Source organism: Perca fluviatilis, chromosome 24, assembly GCF_010015445.1.
Source record: "Perca fluviatilis chromosome 24, GENO_Pfluv_1.0, whole genome shotgun sequence".
In the NCBI taxonomy this organism is placed as follows: domain Eukaryota; kingdom Metazoa; phylum Chordata; class Actinopteri; order Perciformes; family Percidae; genus Perca; species Perca fluviatilis.
This window is the reverse complement of record NC_053135.1, coordinates 12,920,321-12,941,672: the sequence shown is the minus strand read 5'-3', so window position 1 is coordinate 12,941,672 and position 21,352 is coordinate 12,920,321. Positions and strand designations below refer to the sequence as shown.

The 21,352-nt window shown below is 40.3% G+C and overlaps 1 protein-coding gene across 1 annotated transcript; it reads right to left on the bottom strand.

Moving 5' to 3' along the window:
* Positions 1-283: 283 nt before the first annotated feature.
* On the bottom strand, positions 284-20,530 carry LOC120554719 (collagen alpha-1(VIII) chain-like). Its single transcript, XM_039793722.1, has 4 exons — positions 20,373-20,530; positions 6,318-6,493; positions 3,614-3,875; positions 284-3,513 (listed from the first exon to the last, which is right to left on the bottom strand). The coding sequence occupies exons 3-4, from the start codon at positions 3,870-3,872 to the stop codon at positions 1,559-1,561; spliced, it is 2,214 nt and encodes a 737-aa protein (XP_039649656.1). The 5' UTR covers positions 3,873-3,875; positions 6,318-6,493; positions 20,373-20,530; the 3' UTR covers positions 284-1,558.
* Positions 20,531-21,352: the final 822 nt, after the last annotated feature.

The window sequence follows — 21,352 nt, the reverse complement described above, 5'->3', positions numbered from 1 at the left end:
CTACAACATGTAGCTCACACTCAGAGGTCACAGACTAGGCCTTTGATGGCATCCCTGCAGTCAAGGCTGATTTTTGTTACTGTAAGCAAAGCACTTTTATCCAAGATTTTTGAGCCATAAAATATGTGGCCTAATATAAATGAAAGGTGAAAAAAATTGAGTAGCAACAGATTGAGCAGAACATTTTTGAAATTTTTAACCACCACTAAACTGCACTAAGTTATTTTTAATAAAAATAATGTCCATTATATGCAGCACATATGTGAGAATAATAAAAATCAAGTCAAGTAAAATGTTTTTTCTTTATTAAACCAATATGTAACCAATTAAAGCAACAACATTCACATACTTTAGGCACAGTTTCCAATGTAATGCTGTGCACAGTCCAAAGAAAAGAAAGAAAAGAATATCATTCCAAAATGGCACATCCACAGTTTAAAGAAATAAAGTACAAATTGAAGAGAAACTGACACATGGTGGTATGAAAGGGTATGAACATATTTTCGATTTTTTTTATGTTTTTGGCCACAGAACATGTAAGTTCTGCATTTTGGAATAAGTTTGGCCATTTACTGTCAACACACAGACACAATAGCAAATAATCAGTAGTCAAACAAATAAATTACAGAGAATACTGACAAACTGACAAAAACCTTTTAAATAATTCATGTCTATTACAAAAACAAATCATAACATCAAATGGTCAAAGGCAAAGAATCCCAAACTTGTTCAACTGCTAAATTGTGGACAAATCTGTTTCATTGTGGACTGAGATATGATATGAAATTGGATTTAAAACTCACCCAAATACTTATTTTACTGTCAGATGATAATGTAAGAATGAATTAAGCTTCTGTTGTATTAAAAGGTGCTTTTACAAAATAATGTAAAAAGTCATACAATAACTTAACTGTATGATGACCCATAATACATAACCCAGCATTATGTACTGAGCTGTGAGTAAATGCATTGTACAATGAAACCAATATTTTATGTGCCCAGTATACAGTACATAGCTGTAAAGAAAATATAAAATTGAATTAAAGCAAAATTGAACTGAATTAAAGCAAGTGAAAAGTGAATACAATTGAAAGTGAATACAATGAAAAAACATAAAGCCTCATTGTTTTAGGAATTATTCCAGCTATTACATGAATACTGATATATTGTGTGGGGATGGATATAGGAATAAATGCACAATGTAAACATACAAGAATTATGACCTCCCCTCTACATAACTCTCACATGAAACCTTGCTTTTTCCATATCATAGCCAATGGCCAGGTATGTTTATACAATGTATATACTCTGCCCATTATTTCATAACTGCATAACTTTCGGAGACTCCATTGATGTATGTGATGCATGTAATGCAAAGAATAATTCAATGAAGTATGTTGCTACTATATATATAAAAAAAGATTATTCAATTCCACTCATTGTAAACCATTTAACTTGACCAACAATGTACCTTTGAGACTGCCGTAGTTTTACCATAAATATGGTAAACAAAAATACCATCAATGTGTCATTACTATTGCCTTTGTTTATACACTTCTTACATTGGGTACAATAAGTATCCAGAAAATGTGGAGTGGACATATTGACCAGCATAAAGTCCTGCAGCCTGGTCAGATGGCAGCTGTATATGCACAGTTTCTCCTTGTCGTAATGGGAGTACAGCACTCCCTGATGCCTGATCCAGTAAGCCCTTTGTGTATTCATCATATGTGTACATTACTGGCTCATTGTTCTTCATCAGGGCCACCCACACATTACCCCCTTTGCAGTGGATGTGGTAAGCAAAGTAGTAGACCCCTGGTATGCTACAGGTGAAAACACCATTTTGGGGATTGTAGTCCTGATTGCCATTGTGCAGGAGTTTGTCAAAGATGACAGGAGAGCCAACAGGAGGGAATGGATTTGCAAGCTTAGCTGTGAAGGCAGGCATCTCCACGCCATTTCCACCAATGTCGCCTCCATTCTTTGGCTTCTTATAACCTTGTTTTTGGCCAGTGTACGGGCCGGTCACAGGGAGGATCTGGCCAAGGTCAGGAGATACAGCTGGGAGTCCTGGAGGACCAGGGGGTCCAGGTTGTCCTGGTTGCCCTGGAAGTCCAGCAGGGCCAATTGGCCCAGGGTTACCTTGAGGACCAATTTGACCAGCTGGTCCTAGCTTTCCCTCACCAGGATAGCCAGGTTTACCAGGTTGGCCTGTTTCGCCTTTTTGCCCTGGCAGCCCAGGAGGTCCAAGTGGTCCCCCTGGTCCTGTAAGTCCTGGGATACCTTGTGGTCCCTGGTAGCCTCTGTCTCCAGGTTGTCCCCCCTCTCCTCTTGGTCCAGTTAATCCCACAGCACCAGGGGAACCAGGTGAACCCCTAATACCAGGTTCACCTTTAGGGCCAATGGGGCCTTGTAAACCTCTTGGTCCTGGTTGTCCACCCCCACCTGACAAACCTGGCTCTCCTGGAAGACCCGGGGGCCCCAAGTCACCCTTCATTCCTGGATTTCCTTTTGGTCCCCCAACACCATCCTCTCCCTTTTGCCCTGGGAAGCCAATACTACCAGGGAGCCCTATTGGTCCTGGTGGACCAGGCATACCACTAGGACCAGTGGAACCAATGACCCCTGGAAGACCTCCATGACCTTTATCCCCTTTTAGGCCTGGTGGTCCAGGAAGACCAGCATGTCCTTTATGACCCATAGGTCCTGGGAACCCTGGTTTACCATAACCTGGCAAGCCTGGACCCCCTGGTAAACCAGGAAGGCCTGATTCCCCTTTCACCCCAGGGATCCCTGGTTGCCCTCTGAAACCATCTTTTCCTGGTTTTCCAATTCCAGGCAAGCCTGGTGGTCCTGGTTGGCCTCTTTCACCAGGTGGCCCAGCTGGTCCTGAATCACCGGGAGGACCAAGTTTTCCTGGTATTCCTGGTTGTCCAGGGAGACCATTCAAGCCAGGTTTGCCAACCCCAGGGATACCCACATTGCCAGGTGTACCTGGTGGTCCACTTGGTCCTTTCAAACCTGGCAAACCAGGTTGACCATGTCCTTTGTCTCCCTTGGGGCCTGGAGGACCAGGTAACCCAGGTGGGCCTTTTTGGCCAGGCTCCCCTAGAGGACCCAACTGGCCGGGCAGCCCCTGACCTCCTGGTTTTGAAAATCCCGGGAGTCCAGGGGGACCTGGGAGCCCTGGAGGCCCAGGAAGTCCAGTTGGTCCTTCTCCACCATTAGGCCCAAAGTCACCTTTTGGTCCTGGTAATCCAGGTCCTCCAGGTTTTCCTGGCACTCCTGGCATGCCAGGTTTTCCAATTCCTGGGTAGCCTTGAGGACCAGGAGGCCCTGGTTTTCCTGGTAGCCCTGGCAATCCCTGGCCTGGTAGTCCAGGGGGGCCTTGTGGTCCTGGTGGTCCTGATGGTCCCGGGGGGCCCTGAACTCCTTGTGGTCCCTCTCTGAGACCTTCTCCACCAGGACCAGGGGGAGGTGGACCTTTAGCCCCTCTGGGAAATGTTTGTCCTGTAAACAAAAGGGAACATTTGGTGGATAACAGAATAAAGAAGAATGATAACTTATGAATGTATTTTCCACATCCATATCCATATCTAGTTGACCGCACCTTTGCCTTCAGTCAGTGGCCTCTCTTTGCCTATTTGGAGAGGCAGCTGAGGAAGCTCTTTTCCATACTGAGGAAGTAATGGCATCTCGTTCCCCAAAAACTGCTGCTGAGGATACCCATCATTGTACTGTGGCAGGGGCTGGTGGTGTTGAGGTGGCTGTTTATGTCCATAATATGCCCCACCGTGGGCCAAGTGTAATAAACACAGCCGGAAAATTGTGATGAGTAGATAGAAAGAGTGGAGGGCTACAGTTGCCATTTTCTGCAGTGGAGAAGAAAATAAGTAAAAATGTAACACACATAGTTGTAGATGTATACAACTAGGTCTCTTTGCAACTCAAAGAGAAAAAAAACATTAATATAACAGATTATAACATAAATGCATAGGATTGTGCAGCCTTATGGTTATATGGTTTAAGATATCCTGACTTTAAGTATATTGTATTTGGCAAGTTAAAAAAACCACTACATCCTACACTTCCCATAATGCAACAGGATAGTGTGTCCAGACAGGTTTTTTGAATACATTTGTTGTATCCAAAAGTCAAAGCCAACATACCCCAGATGACATCACTATGACATCATCTGGGTTGTTTTCTCCCTTCAGAGCATAGACTTGAAAAAATAATGGACATAGCAGCAGTGAAGTCACCCATTGGTTTGTGGACTAACAATTTAATAGCGGCAATTTGGCTGTCACAATCTTGCTTTCATTCAATCTGGACGTAACAATTTTGTGGACGACAGGGTGGAGGTTGGGAGGATGATGCAGCTAAGTCTGTGTCGTGTATGGTTTCAATGGCACTGTGCTAAGATAAACGCTAAAGTTGCAGATTTTCAACCCGCTGAAGCAAGTCATCTGGCAGAGTTTTACTGGCGGGTAAACACAGACCCCAGGGAACTGGCGCTGTTCGTTTGCATGTACGGCAGCTGGTTGAAAATCACTTTCCTTAAAGGTCCCATGACATGGTGCTCTTTGGATTCTTTTATACAGACCTTAGTGGTCCCCTAATACTGTATCTGAAGTCTCTTTCCCGAAATTCAGCCTTGGTGCAGAATTACAGCCACTAGAGCCAGTCCCACAATGAGCTTTCCTTAGGATGTGCCATTTTTGTGTCTCTAGCTATTGAGGAGGAGAGAGGGCGGGGCAAGGTGGAGGGTGGGGGTGTGGCCTTGACCAACTGCCACTTTTCTCGTTTGAAAGCCATGATGTCTCTCTCCCATGGGTTGGCCAAATTCTCTGGGCGGGCAAAGCAGAGAAAGGGGAGGTAACCTTGCTTGTTATGACCTCATAAGGAGCAAGATTCCAGAACAGCTCATCTGAGCTTTCATTTTCTCAAAGGCAGAGGAGGATACCCAGGGCTCGGTTTACACCTATCACCATTTCAAGCCAATTGGGGACCATAGGCAGGCTGGGGAAATGCATATTAATGTTAAAAAACCGCATAAAGTGAAATTTTCATGCCATGGTACCTTTAAAGTTACCAGCTAACATTAGCGTTAACTTTGTTGGCAAGGTGCTACCGAATGCTGAACAAGACATTTTTAGATGACCAAAATGTTCCAAATAACTTTCATGAAGTGAAAACACACAGTGAGAGGGTCAATGTTAAAGACGAAAACATGGACAGCACCCCAAAACAAGTTCAGGTCAATTTTAATGTACACAGTGCATTAGCATAGCTAAGCCTCTATCTTGAATGAATGCTTTATCGTCGCTCAAGTTTATCATTTACTTTCCAGCCAAGAAGAAATTAGAGCTGCAGTTTGTAATATGCTGCTTACACCACTAGGATACATTACTGGACACACACCATTTCCCTTAACAGCATGTTAGTCCATTCCAATAGGCTGTGCTCTTCAATCTTGCAGCTGAATCAAGAAATCATAAAAACAAAAAACTTTGTTCCTTCTTTCCTGTTGTTTACACATATATTTAAACATACTGTGTCAAAGCCTCAGAGTCTCATATCCTTGACATGAATTACACAAAGCACATGCTGCTAAAACATATCGTAATTAAGAGGCCCCACAGGGGACGTGGTCAGTTTTGAACCTAATCCTTCATTCTTTAAACAAGTCTTTGCTTAAAAGAAAAGCTGCCAGGAGCACAGTGTAAAAACGGTGAAACGGTGATGGGTGAATGTATGTTTGTCTTAGCTGTGGGGTTTTTGGAAATAAGACTTGCTCACATTTTTCTGGGCAATTACTAAAATAGCAAGCTAAGGAGTGTCAGGCAGAATATGTCTACTGTACAATATTTTTAGCAAGCACTCGCTAATCTGTGTAGTTCATCTGCACAAGAGTTACAGATACAAATAGGTATCAGATTATGCAACAAAGGGTAAGGTTGATTTTGACAATATTAAGTGTAATTTTGCTGCAATTTCTAGTTTACCATTATAAATCAATAAATTTAAGTCTAAAAACAACAATCTGTCTCTTACTCATTGCAGCTAAAATATCAACATTTTTCACTAAAGTCAGTAATGTACAGTATGGTGCTGCTATATATATCAACATAAATTCCGGTGACATGTCTTTAAACAAAGTTTTAAATACATATATCGTATAAATAGTAGAAATCAAAAGACATGTACCAAACACTGTTTGACATGTGATCCACCTTTTTATTTGATTTAATTTAATATTTTATGGTCAAACAGACACAGGTCCCACCATGCAAAATGACAAATTCTCTTACTTTGAGATTTTTTCTCCTCTCAAACTGAAGGGTGTCGCTTCCTCTGGCCGGTGTCTCTGTTTTCTCTTCTACTTCCCCTCACTTTAGGTCACTTTTCTGTGTCTTTTCCAAGACATGAGTGGGACGGTGGCCATGCACAGGATCCAGCCAGGTGTTTGCTGCAATCCAGCTGGGCCCTGTGAAAATATGAATGTCAGGTTCAATGAATGTCAGGTGGTGACCTTTCGCAGAAACCTGGGGTTTATAACACTAAGCTGCCATCTCCACTAGGTAGACATATTTTAGCCTCGATACAGTTATGCTGATACACACCTCTTCCTTGAAGAATGTAAGGACAGAGGTTTAAAAAAAATAAATGTAACAACTGTAAAGTTATAAAACTGTTTCTTTGCAGGAAGCTAGGAGCTAGATATAAAGCCTGGTATAAGGCTTTGTAAGGGAATTGAGAAGTCTCAGGCTGCAATTTTTTTATATGAAAGTAAAATGAAAAATAGCTGTGTGAATGGGAATGTACAAAGATAAATAGAAAAGAACAAAAACATTTAAGGGGATATCTTAGTCATACAGGATTTTTTCCTTAGTCACAACATTCAGTATCCCACATCATAGTCATATATTCATAACAATGTACAATAAACAACATCTCATATGAAGGACTTATTTAAATCCATTTTTTTGGTCGTCACAGCCATCTGACTGAATTCAGAGGATTTTCAAAATCGTGCACCATGGACAGAGCCTGCAGACCCTGTCCACCTGTGAGACTGAAATCACTTTCAAGTAAAGTCTGTAACTGACCTTTGATCTGTTTCACTTTCAATTTCATAACCACAGCAGAAGAATACTATTTATATTGTATCATATATATTATATCGTAATATATAATACATAACAGCTATTTAAATACAGTATTAGTCCCAACATCTTAGTTTGGACCGTTTCACCACAATTGAAAATAAATGAACTTGTTGTACAACAAAATCTGAAATTAAGTACCCATTAACAAGATCATGTAATCAATCAAATCTAGAGTACTAACTGGCAAGACCATTTCAACCTTGGAACTGAACTGGCATTGTAAGAAAGCCAAAGATGTGAAGGGGCAAAACGACTAAATGTGTGCTTTTAAATTCCCAATAAATGTTTTGTAGAGAAAATGGGGCAAATACAAAGTTTAATGGAATTTAAAAGCTTAAATTGAAAACTGCTTGGTCTGTTTCAATGCCACGTACAGCTATTACGACCAGACTAAATAGCTTTTTTTGTATGTTTCCTCAAATCCCAGTGCTGGAACAAATCATTAGTTAAACAGCAAAACCAGCAAGGGACTGATGAAGTATTCTTCCTCTAAATTGAACGCGATTTCCTACATGAGGATTTTAAACTGATGAACACTCTGGTCAAAACCCCTTGTATTCCCAGTGGCCTGTAGCTCACCTGGTAGAGCGCGCACCCCCATGTAGGCTCAGTCCTTGCCAGCGGCCTGGGTTCGTATCTGACCCGTGGCCCTTTGTTGCATGTCATCCCCCTCTCTCTCCCCCGTTTCCTGTCTCTCTTCAGCTGTTCTAAATAAAGGAAAAATGCTAAAAAAAACATCTTTCAAAAAAAAAACTTTGCAACCTTTTCCCTGCACTCAAAGAAGGGAACATGTGCTTGGCGAGGGAACGAGACTACCTCCGTAAAAACAAGAAGTCAGCATAACAAGGGAGGACAGAGCAGTGCTTTGAAACACACGTTCCCTCCTACCTCCAAGGATACGTCAAGTCTACATGGCTTACAGAGAAGAAGCAGAAAAAAACACATCCTATTCAATTTAGTGAAGCAGTTCTAGACTTTTTGCTGTATTGTATGACAATGTTTGGCTTTAAGTTTATCTAACAGTAGAGGTGCTATGTCATTGTAGGTGATTTCTGTTGGGGACTATAATAAACTGTAATGGAGTTAAAATGGCCACCCCACCCACCTTTATTAGCTATTATATTTTTCTTTCGGTTTCATTTTAGTCAATAAAATATTTGCTATTGGGCAACTACAGTATATACCATGAATTGTATTTGAATTACATTTATTGATAAACAGGTATATTCTGTCAAATTCTATTTATTTTGCAGTCATGTTCTACTGAAAGCAATGAAAATAAAAAAAACTGTGCGTCTTTAATGTCTATAATTTTGTCTTTATGCATTTTTCTTGATATTTACTGCAGAAACACTGTGCAGGTCTCTTCCACATCTAACTTCAACAAATGCACAGTTTTTTTACAACTGCTCACACACAAAATCTTTACATGTCACATGATTTTTGAAACCTCTCACTCAAAGAGCAAAACTACACACCAAATCTCCAAAACCATAAGCTATTTCTTAGCAATTCACTCCGTTTTCAATTGAATGAAACACTTTTTTTCAAAACACTACACACATTTCTCTACACAAACATCTAACAGGAAGTGACTTGCCTTCCTTTTCCAAACACAACCAATCAAAATGCTACACTTATTCACCATGTTACACACACACACACACACACACACACTGCTCACATGTGCAAAAACTAGTTGCTTAACTGATCACTAACAAGTCACTGCTTTAGTATAGGCCGATAAATAGGTCAAAGGTCAGATTACCAGATCAGATTTGTTTTAATCAGTGGATGCCAACAATAGACAGAAAGCAAGGGGAGTAGGAGGGAGAGGCAGGGGGACGAGTTCAAAGAGGAAGGGTTGGAAGAAGAGGACAAGGAAGAAGAGGACGTGTTGGAAGACGATGAGGGCAAAGAAAAGAAGAGATCAGGGCCACACTTGTTGATTACAGAAATCCATTTGATGCACATGCTTCATTTGAGATGTGTTTATAGTATTTTGAATGCAGCGTTTCATTTTGAAAGAGATGTGTGCAGTCTGGGGAATTGAGTTTTGAAAAAAGGAAACATAGTTTTGAAAACGTGTGTAAGCTGTTGTAAATAACTGTAAGTGATTTCACAATTTAGAGCCTAGAATTAGGGGTAGATCATTTTGGATTAAGAGTTTTTGCACACTGAATCTTGTGAAAACTGAGTCAAAGCAAATCATAACAGCACCACTACCTGTCTGAAAGATAAGAGTCCTCTTTTGGTTTTATTTCTTTATTTGATTTGTTACTTTGGCTTGTCAAAATGTCTGCTGTGAAAAAGTTCTGTTGAAGTGACCATGTCTGTACCACAGGATTATGATTGCATTATAAAAACATTACACTTATAATATTACAGTCTCTGAGTACCCCGTATGGAAAATGTTTCAACACAACAAAATAAAATATTTTCCTAAATCACCCCAACTTCCAGGAACTACTTTCTCCAGCACAACATAAGCCTTCAATTAAAACTTATTGATCAGCAAGCGTGTAGTGATGGGGCAAGATTTGTCGAGCTATTCAAAAGCACTGTGGAGCTGAAATTCCATGTCTTATCTTTCACTGTACAGCCAATATTTCTAACAAAATAACTCTTTCCAGAATTTGCTGGAGAGTTTTTGCCTGCGATATCACCAAGGGACTAGATTAGATGTTCATACATTCATATGGTGTTTGAGGCTAACCAGAGAGGGGAGGGGGGGTGGGAGGGGAGTGTAATCTAAGTGTATCATGATGACCTGAACTTTCAGATCTGACAAAAGTTGCAAATGAGAAGTGAATCCTCGCAGATGTTTTTCTTGATAACATTGATTGAAGATGGCTCAGTTCCATTACACTTTTTTCCAATTGCCAACACACTAAAATGACATGCATAGCACAATTATTTAAACTGACACACAGAGGACAAAACCTCTTCTCATGTCTCCAAAAGTCTAAACACATTTTCTGCTTTACACACATTTTGCAATTCAAAGTGGCACTTTTTAAATTCACTGAACACGGTTCTCTGCATAAGACACAACAATCTGACATAAAGTCACATGTTTGCCATTTCAAAACACTGCCATTCAAAATGACATCTGCTAATTGGCCAATATACAGTGGGGCTCGAAAGTTTGGGCACCCTAGGTACATTTTTTTATTAATGTGCATAAAGAAGCCAAAAAAAGATGGAAAAATCTCCAAAAGGCATCAAATGACAGATTAGACATTCTTATAATATGTCAAAAAGTTAGATTTTATTTCCATCATTTACACTTTCAAAATAACAGAAAACAAAAAAAATGGCGTCTGCAAAAGTTTCGGCACCCTGCAGAGTTTATAGCATGCACCGCCCCCTTTGGAAAGGTGAGACCTGACAGTGTCATGGATTGTTCTCAATCATCGTCTGGAAAGACCAGGTGATGTCAATCTCAAAGGTTTGAAATGCCCAGGCTCATCTGACCTTGCCCCAACAATCAGCACCATGGGTTCTTCTAAGCAGTTGTCTAGAAAACTGAAAGTGAAAATAGTTGACGCTCACAAAGCAGGAGAAGGCTATCAGAAGACATCTAAGCGTTTTCAGATGCCAATATCCTCTGTTCGGAATGTAATTAAGAAATGGCAGTCATCAGGAACAGTGGAAGTTAAAGCAAGATCTGGAAGACCAAGAAAACTATCAGACAGAACAGCTCGCAGGATTGTGAGAAAAGCAAGTCAAAACCCATGTTTGACTGCACGATCCATCCAGAAAGATCTGGCAGACGCTAGAGTTGTGGTACACCATTCCACTATAAAGAGATACTTGTACAAATATGGTCTTCATGGAAGAGTCATCTGAAGAAAACCTCTTCTATGTCCTCACCACAAAAATCAGCGTTTGAAGTTTGCAAATGAACATATAGACAAGCCTGATGCATTGTGGAACCAAGTTCTGTGGACCGATGAGGTTAAAATAGAACTTTTTGGCCGGAATGAGCAAAGGTACGTTTGGAGAAGAAAGGGCACAGAATTCAATGAAAAGAACCTCTGTCCAACTGTTAAGCATAGGGGTGGATCAATCATGCTTTGGGGTTGTATTGCAGCCAGCGGCACAGGGAACATTTCACGAGTAGAAGGAAAAATGGATTCAATAAAATTTCAGCAAATTTTGGACGCTAACTTGATGCCATCTGTGAAAAAGCTGAAGTTAAAGAGAGGATGGCTTCTACAAATGGATAATGATCCTAAACACACCTCAAAATCCACGGTGGATTACAACAAGAGGCGTAAACTGAAGGTTTTGCCATGGCCTTCACAATCTCCTGACCTCAGCATAATTGAAAATCTATGGATAGACCTTAAAAGAGCAGTGCGTGACAGACAGCCCAGAAATCTTAAAGAACTGGAAGACTTTTGTAAGGAAGAATGGGCGAAGATACCTCAAACAAAAATTGAAAGACTCTTGGCTGGCTACAAAAAGCGTTTACAAGCTGTGATACTTGCCAAAGGGGGGCAGTACAAGGTATTAACGCTGCAGGGTGCCCAAACTTTTGCAGACGCCATTTTTTTTGTTTTCTGTTATTTTGAAAGTGCAAATGATGGAAATAAAATCTAACTTTTTTGACATAAGAATGTCTAATCTGTCATTTGATGCCTTTTGGAGATTTTTCCATCTTTTCTTGGCTTCTTTATGCATATTAATACAAATTTTTACCTGGGGTGCCCAAACTTTCGAGCCCCACTGTATGTGCCACCTGGTCAAACACCTCAATGGTTAATTGTTACCACTTTAATCAGGAAGTAAGCACTATGATGCCTCTTTTTTATATATATATATATATATATATATATATTTTTTTTTTTTTTTCTGCAATTTTCTTTTTCAATTTACTGTTTTTTTTCTGAGCATATTTTTGTTCAGTCCAATGTAAATATATCTCCTGTGCATATGTTGCACTGACTTGTTTGGTAAAAAATAAAAACGTTTCAACAGCATGTGTGCGTATCTGCAAATATTTCTGTGCAGAGAGAGACTGTATGCTACCATACCGCTGTGCTCCAACCATACCTGCCAACACTCCCTTTTTTCCCGGGTTTATCCCGTTTTTTAGCCCTCTCTCCCGGACCCCTCCCGGTTTGTTATTTCTCCCGGGAAACTTCCGTAATTTGCATATGCACATATCATTGGTCGGCTGTCAAAAAAGCGCTTGACGTAGGGCGTCTTTTGACGTAGGGCGTTTTTTTTTCAGAACTGTTGAACTTTTTAACTTCAAAAAGAGCTGCAAAAAAGAAGTCGGTGGTGGCGTTTAAAAAAGCGCTCAGGACTTTTTTGAAACCACAGTTTACTCCATAGGATTATAATGTAAAACAGGCATTGGCAGCGTAAAAAAAAACGCCAAGTGTGAACATAGCCTTATACAGTACATGTACGGTAATGGAGCTAGCACCATCAGCCGCTTAGCTTAGCACAAAGACTGGAAACAGGGGGAAACACCACCTGTCTACCAGCACCTCTAAAGTTCACTAATATACACTTTATATCTCGTTTGTTTAATCTGTCATCTTGTTATGTAAGGTGTGTTCAGGTGCTGTCACTTCCTGGAGCCATACCTATTTTGTAGAGTGTGTATGGACCAGATAAAATGAGTTCTTGTCATCTGGCTAGAGAAGATTCTACAGGGTGATGCATACTTAGAGAACTAGGATATACCCAGTCTTCTTATCAATGAGCCTATAAGGGAATTACGTCTATATTAAACCATCCAAAAAAAAAGAACACATAACATGAACGACAATGTACAAAGTCTGGCAACTATTAGACAAGACAGCTAGGGTTCACGTGACAAAATATATATTGCTTTTGCATTGGCTGCTACAAAATGCATCATACTCACTGGATAATTACCACTGCATATTTGCACGTTGTGTCCTTTGTACTTTTTTCCTGCTTTATGTTATTGTTGCAACACTTTACTGAAAGAACATTTCATCCCACTGTATATGTGTATACAGATGGTTCGACATTAACTATCTACTTGACTTGACATCCTTAAATCTCAACAACAAAGACCAAACAGGATACATTTTTCAAACGACTTTCTTGCTTAAATCTTTCATCTTGTACGCACCATTTGATGAGGACTCTTCAGACACCTCCTCACCCCTTGCTTGATGACAATCCCATGCAACAGAGATTGTCTGCCCCAGAATAAATGCTGGTTCCTCTGAACCTCTTTGCCAACACTTACAACCACAGCCGGCCCCGCTTGGTGATGAGCCACACGTCTTTTATCACCTCCAGCTTGGCTTTGAAAATAATCAAATTTCCATTTCTCCTTTGTGTTCCTCTCCTGACCGATTCCAGATGGGGGGACTCTACCGCTCGATAAACAAACGATGAGGAAGAGAGGCATGTCATTGCTAACAGATACGGGTGCCAATCTTAATTGCTTGTGGTCGGGCCTGGCTTTTGTGTTTTAAACTGATTGCAGAGGGGCTCTCTTTTCCAATGAAAGCGGGCAGCTAAAAACAAACTGTCATCATACCTAAATGAAGACACCTTGGAGACACCCAATTATTTAGGGTCATATGTGAATGTAGAAGAATGTGAAATGGAAAACAAACACATGCTTACAAATTGTATGTTATTTAGGATTTCCAAATAACCCTAGGAGAATTTGTCTTTTTGAAAAATAAGCCATACAGCAGTACCTTTCAAATAATGCTAAATACATGCAAGTACTCTGTCAGTGCAGTATGAAAACGTTTATTTATACACACACACACACACACACACACACACACACACACACACACACACACACACACACACACACACACACACACACACACACACACACACACAAGAATGCAATGATCAGCTGACAGACGTAGTATAAGCGCCAAGACAACATCTGGGGAATGCACCTGCGTGTATGTGTGTGTGTGTGTGTGTGTGTGTGTGCGTGTGTGACTTTTTGCATGCATGTGTGTGTGAGTTGTTGCCGTTATTACCTAACCTTTGTAAGAAAAACACTGTCCACCTCTACTTTGATTCTGTGGGCGAAGATCTGCAGTAGTTTCTGCAGGCAAGAGTCACAAGAGATTACTTGTATTGGCAATTTTGATTAAAAACCAATTTTTAAGCAAAAATGCCACTAATTTCCTGGTCCCAGTTTTTCAAATGTAAAGATTTGCTGCTTTTCTTTGAATTATATGATAACAAGTTAAACCTTTTGGTGTTTGGACTGTTGCTCGCACAAAACAAGCAACTCTTAGACATCCCCTTGGGCTCTGGGTAATGATCAGGGGCAGTTTTTATTTTCCTCTGACATTTCACAGACCAAACAATCAGCTGCAGCCCTGCTTATATACAGTATAACATGGCTTACTGTATGCATCTTTATACAGTTAAAAGGAATCACTTTTGGAAATAATAAAATGTGAGTAGATTTCAGATAAAGAAATTATGAATCTCACAGCAAACAAAGCCAGCAGTGAGAGTGGTGCTTCAATAGAGGGCGCCAAACTCTATCACTGAAATACATCTTCAAGCCATCAATACTTGTGTCAGTCTGCCTTGTTTACTGGTGTTTTCCACAGACTGGGTGGATAACTAAATGTGCTAGCCTGACACAGACTGTCTGCTGGCTGGTTTAAACACTTTTGTACAATCACATGTTTTTTGTTGTTGTAATTAATACTGGACGTTGGTTATGTGCACCATGCCTGCCTTTTTCCATCCACAACAGCGTCTACTCTCACAAACCATAAGTCATATTCTGAGCATATTCTGGACCTGAAGCTGTTTTTCTTTTCTGCATCCATTGCCCTTTCTGTCTCCAAGCAGGTGATCTATCCCGCCTCAATCATCAAGTAACATTTGTTTTCCCCCACAACTCAGCTTATCTTGATGGGAAGGGAATACCTCTGAGTTTTCTTCGTCTGCTCCAGTTCCTCTCCAACCTATTTTGCTCTTTTACAGCATTCCTTCACACCTACTCGATCTCTTTGCAGGGCGAAGGACGGAGTCGCCTTTCGGAGACGCCTACAGCCTCAACTCGACAAGGCCGACGAGGGGTTAGCTGACCTTTAGGTGGATTGAGAGGCCTCGTTTTAAGGTGGTAACCCATTTTAAACTGATGTTCCAAATAACCACGAGGGGAAGTAGCATCCGGATGAGTTTCAAATTGGCAACCGCAGTGTTTGCTTACTGCTCCTCTAACCTTTGACATACACGTACATACATGCACATAATTGCACATACACCTCCCTCACACTCACAGTCTGTCCGACCTCTTCACCCACCTCATTGACAGATTTCCCCTCTCCTACAGCTCTGGGAACCACAAGTCACCCAATGTCTGGCCACAATTTTCATTTCAGACAAAATTCAGAGCAGGAGGAGAATTATTTTCCTATTAGCTTTTGATTTCCGTCAAAACAGAGTATCTAGTGTCAGTGGACGGCATTTAATAGCATTTCAGAACTAAGAAGCACTTCAAGTCTTTAGATACTTTAACAAAAAAAAACATATGCTTAGAGAGAAGGAAGGCAATGGGAATCAAGGATGGGAACAATGCACTTTTTAATCTAAATATTTTTTATATGACATGTTCCACTATCTTGCACAGCAGGAAGAAACACTTGTGAGGTTATCAGACTTTCAGACTGAGTTTTTGCCTGAACTTAATGCAATTTTGCCACATTTTTTTTCTTGCACTCTCATATGTTTGCACTGGCTCTCAAAGGGACACTCCACTAGTGAATGATTATTTTCATAGGCAATAACAATGTTTGGCCAATGATCAGATCTGATCACTTATACTATGCTAAGACCACAGACTCCAGTGGGGAATTCTGCAGTTTGCAGCTGCATAAATAGATTTTATGTACTGTGCAAATGGGAATGGAACGGCCCACACTGTGCAAGAGGCCACATGTTGTCTCCCTTCTGTTTCATTCCACCGAACAGTGGAAAGTATCTACATAGATTTACTCAAGTGCTGTACATCATTTCGAAGTACTTGTACCATTTTATGCTATTTTATACTTCTACTTACTACATTTGAGAGTGAAATGTTGTGCTTTTTACCCCACAATAGTTAGCCACGATAGATAGCTTACTCGTTACTTTTCAGATTATGATTTTACATAAAAACACACAACATATGATAAGTTTTAAAGTTTATAAAATACAGCTGATTGTTAGGTTTCAGATATCTATAAGTTACTAGTTCCACCAAAGAGACATTCCCCCTCTTAGCTTCTCGGATGGTTTTATTAAAATCATTGTTTGAGGCCCAAAAAGATCAAATTACCCAATATTTCACATAACAATCTAAATGTTAAAGAAAAGGCCACACAATAAATTTAATTTGTGTTGTAGAACTTTTATTTTTATGTTTTTTAGAGCCCATTAATTACATCACGACACCTCAGATTTATGTTGTGATCCTTTGGACAGGGCTTGACCTCTGGTTTGAGAATCTCTGGACTACTTAACTATATAGAAAAGTAGTTCAAACTAGCTTCAACAGTAAAATGCTGCTTTCACATTAATGCAACAGTGTTAATGTCATATATGATAATACATCCGGCCATTTTACTGCAGAACTATTATTTTTATATATGATGTTTTAAGTACATTTTGCTGCTATTACTTCTGTACTATACTTTTATGTAAATAAAGGATCAGAATACTTTCTCTGCCGCTGCCAATGAATCTGATAAGGCTCAAAAATGCCAAAATAAAAAAATCACAAGTTGACCACAAATACCTTTAAAGATTTCCAACATCCTTAGATGGATGCTTTTGCAATTCAAACACACAGCACATCAAAAATATAGTACAAGTGGGTATATGAAATCTTCCAGAGGAGTAGTAATTTGTGAACGTTGGAGGGTGAGAGCAGTCTAATGTTAAAAAAAAAAAAAAAAAGGACTGGGTGGTGATCATATGTTGCTTTGAGAAATGGTTTCTTAGTTTATTGCTGACAGTTTCCCATTGATGTTGGGTAACTGTAACTCTACGACTGCAAGTGATCAGTCATCATCGGGCTTTTCGCTTGTCTGCATTTACAGGCTTTCTACTTTCTTACACACATATCAATTTATTGGGATCATAAAATGGCCCGGGATCATTTAGTTCTTGCTGCAACATGCATGCGTCGTCTGACCGGTGACAGTAATGGGATATGACGACAGGCCCGGGAAGCTTAATGCATTATACAGTCACACCGTAAAATATGCCAGTCAGAGAAAAAATATGATCCTCCCTTTCCCTACTGTCCAGATGTTTTTGCAGTGCAGTATTTACGAGGGACAATAAGAACTCAGTCTACTACAGTTTAGATAAGAGATACTTTGCAGTAAATCTGCAAGATTTAAAGCTGTTATTCCAGATTGGTGTTTTTAAGATGCCACACGGATCACTGTGGCACCTAATGTGAGAGATGAGCAGAAACATGCATGATTACCAATGCAAAATTGCCGCAACTGCAGTTTGAAAGTGATTTATATTTCATATTTTGAGACATTTCTAAGGCCGCAGTGCTCTGCACGGTAGCAGGAGTGTTTGGAGACATGGCCTCGAGTCACAGAGGCTGCAGCTGCGGGATCAAGAGACACATTCCCTCTGAGCTACATAAACACTTCCCGTTCAGTAGGTGAGAACTGTGAGGGAGTCTGAGTGCGAGACTGAGTGGGAAAATACTGTCAAGAGACATTAACAGAGTGACAAATATATAAAGACACAGCGTGCTTACAGGAGCATTTGATTCATTTCCTGCACATATTTAGCTACACAGTCTGGGGATTCAAACTTTGACATAGGTTTGCTTCTGCAACCTTCTCCGTTTCTACAGCTTCTGCTCAGAATCTCAACAATAACAAACATGCACAACAAACTTCCTAAGATACATTCACATCCTTTGAAACAAAGGAATACAACCTTAATGGAATACTTACATTTTGGGAAATAAGCTTTATCCCTTCCATGATGAGAGTTAGAGGAGATTGATATTACTGTCATATCTGTACACTACATATAAAGCTACAGCCAGGCGACAGTTAGCTTAGCTTAGCATAAAGACTGGAAACAAGGGGAAACAGCTAGCCTTGCTCTATCCAAAGGTCACAAAATCCAGCAGTAATGCCCTGCTGCAACTTAATTTTTTGCCTTGAAGTGAATGATTTACATTATCAATATGCTATTAAGGCCCTTAATACACACAAGGACACACAAAAAAAACAATTGTACTGCAATGACCATGTTTGTTAGGACCTGCTTTGAAAAATTAATCCTGAACCAAACATCTTTAGGTAACTTCAACCTAATTTGGTGATTGAGCTGAGCTTCATATAATGTAAATGTACACTCAGACCCCTAACCCTAAACTGTTTGCTGAAGTAAGGAATCCTTTTTTTTTTTTTTTTTCTTCAATTTTCCTCTTTCTAATATGGAAAATACCTGCAGTCCAAAACAAACGCTACCAATAAATGCATCTTGGTTGGTCCCTATAAGATACCACGGCAGATAAACAGCCCATAACCTCTTCCATAACTACCAAGCAAACACTAAATGCATTGCCCAAAATTGCCTAAGCTCTAGATTTTCTTGATTTGGGCTTTCATGACCTCGTCAACATCTGCAAAACAGTGTTTTGTGTGTTTCCACGGTGCTGCTACAACATTTTGCTGATGCCAACAGTCCTTTCAGAGCACCAAGGATTACATGACTGCGTGTTACGGTAATTAAAAACCATCAGCAACTTAATTGTGCAACCTTGTTTAGGCACAACTATGCGAGCTTACCGCATTTCCCCCTAATTAAGAGTTCTCTCTCCAATGAAGGAAAAGCATGATCATTTTAAATGGCAATAAAGAGCTGAAAGTTAGAATCAGCTGCAGAAAAGTCTACATAGTTTCTCCCAGATCCATGAAAACTGACCTTTGTGGTATCTTAAATGTTATTAAGACACTTGCCACCTCAGCTCATCAGACAGGCCTGTGAAGCTCATTAGCTGGAAGCACATTTCCACTAAAACTTGCCTGCTTTCATGCCATTGCGAGCTATCTGGCACGGCAGGGATTAGAAAACATTTCCACCCACTTGCAGCAGAAACAACATCTTCACCTTGGACATGGGTGTGAAACAGGGATTCCCAACTGTTTCTTGGCAGGGTCACACTCACATATTCCATGATCATGTTATAGAAAGGATAGAGAGGCACAAAATCTGGAAGCTTTTGAAGCTTCTGGTCAGTTTGCATCAATACATGTTTGCCATTTTGAACTAACATGTTATCAAAAACCATTTTAAGTTTGATTAGATTGGTCTGTGGTTAATAATTCTTTTAGCAAGGGACACAAATGGGATCTAAAACCTGACTCAGGGCATATAATAAGAACACCAAAGACTGAAAACACACAATTCTGCATGTTTTAGGCAGGGAGAAAGTTGCCTAAAAGAATTCCTGATCCCCAAAGATTCCATCTCTGACTCATTTCTCAGAGGCGAGGCTGGCAGAAAGCCCTTTTTTCTAAAACTGAGTTTAATCCTGTTTTCTCCTATTCATGTGGGATGGTTAAAACTACAATAACCTCAACACTGAATCATTTTCTTTCTCAAACATTGCATGACAAAGTGCCTACACTTCTCCTTCTCTGTTGAAAGACTAAAATCTCCAAAATGTCAAGACATTCCACTAACTGGTGCTAAATCCTGTCAAGATGCTGCACCGTGCATTTATTTTAACAAGCTTACGCCTGAGTTATTCTTCCCAGGTGTCTCTTTTGGATGTTCTTTGCATTTGGAAAACTGTCAGATGTTATCTGCTGAAACTTCTGTCAGCAGAGGCTTCACAGCAGTGGGCTTTGTGAAGCAGGATGTCTAATGAAACATTTTGGAAGTTTCTGAAGTTCTTTTCCTCACGTGCCATCCCAAACATTACTTGTGTATTGTTCCAAGAATTCAAAGGGGACGTGCTTTGGCACTTTTTTTTTTTCCAAGAGAAAAGGGAAAATGATCCAGTCAAGGCACTGCAATCGGACAACCATGCAAGAAAAACACATACGTTTCAAATCAAACCATAAGCTAATGAGGGCTCGCTGGATGTTACTGCTGCACCAAAAGACCTAAACATGGTGGCCATGCCAACCAAAACATCAAATCCTGTCGTGCCAGTGGTGACGCATCACTTACCTTTTTGTGTGTGTGTGCTGCTGCTGCTGCTGCTGCTGCTGCTGCTGCTGCAGGGTGGAAGTATCACAAAGCTTTGAGGAGTATGGGACAGACGCTGAACAGCAGCTCTGGCGAGAGTTTGGCTTTTATCTGCAGGTGGGAGGAGCTGCACGAGCTGAGAGAGGAGAAGCACTGGGTCTGTGCATGAGAAGGAGGTAGGAAAACAGAGAAGAGGATAACAGGATCGGTGTAAGAGAGAAACCGCGACTCAAACTGCATGTTTACAGCATTAGAAGTTATTAGAGACCGAGGCCCAATCAGCTGCACAACTATAGCTACATCACAAGTAGGAAGATTCTCGTTTGACTTGGACTTCTCGCTGCATTCTTTGCATGCGGAAAGATTTAAAGGCATGGTCTCACTTTGGTTAGCCAACGTTGGCTTACGTCAAAATCTAGCTGAGAGGAGCAGTTTTGTGACTACCACAGTGCACCCACAGTAGTTGATAAAACTATCTAACCACAAGGCCCCTTTAGAAGCTATGTTCTGGAGCTTTCGAATGTATATTCCTCAGGAGTTGTCATGGATTTGTAAGTAGATGTGTACATTTCCACTTAAAGGACAGTTTGGACGAGAATGGACATTGTTATTTCTCACACTCTCAGTATTATAGTATTAATTTTCTGTTTCCCTTTATTTGAGCATTAAAAAACAAAAAGGCTAGGACAAATCCCTTCTGCCAGTATATTCATGACATTATGCTATGCTAATATGTTGGTATCATGTTTACCTTGTTCACCATCTTAGAGCGATAACGTGCATTAGCTGATTAACACAAAGTACAGCTGACGCAGATGCGAATGTCATTAGTTTTGCAGGTATTTAGTGAACAAAAGTATTGGACAAATTAAAATTTTGGACCGGAAAACTTTTAAGCTGTTGTTGGCACGGGAGGAACATTCAGGGGATCACCAAAGTCATTAAGATTAACCCTTTGGGGG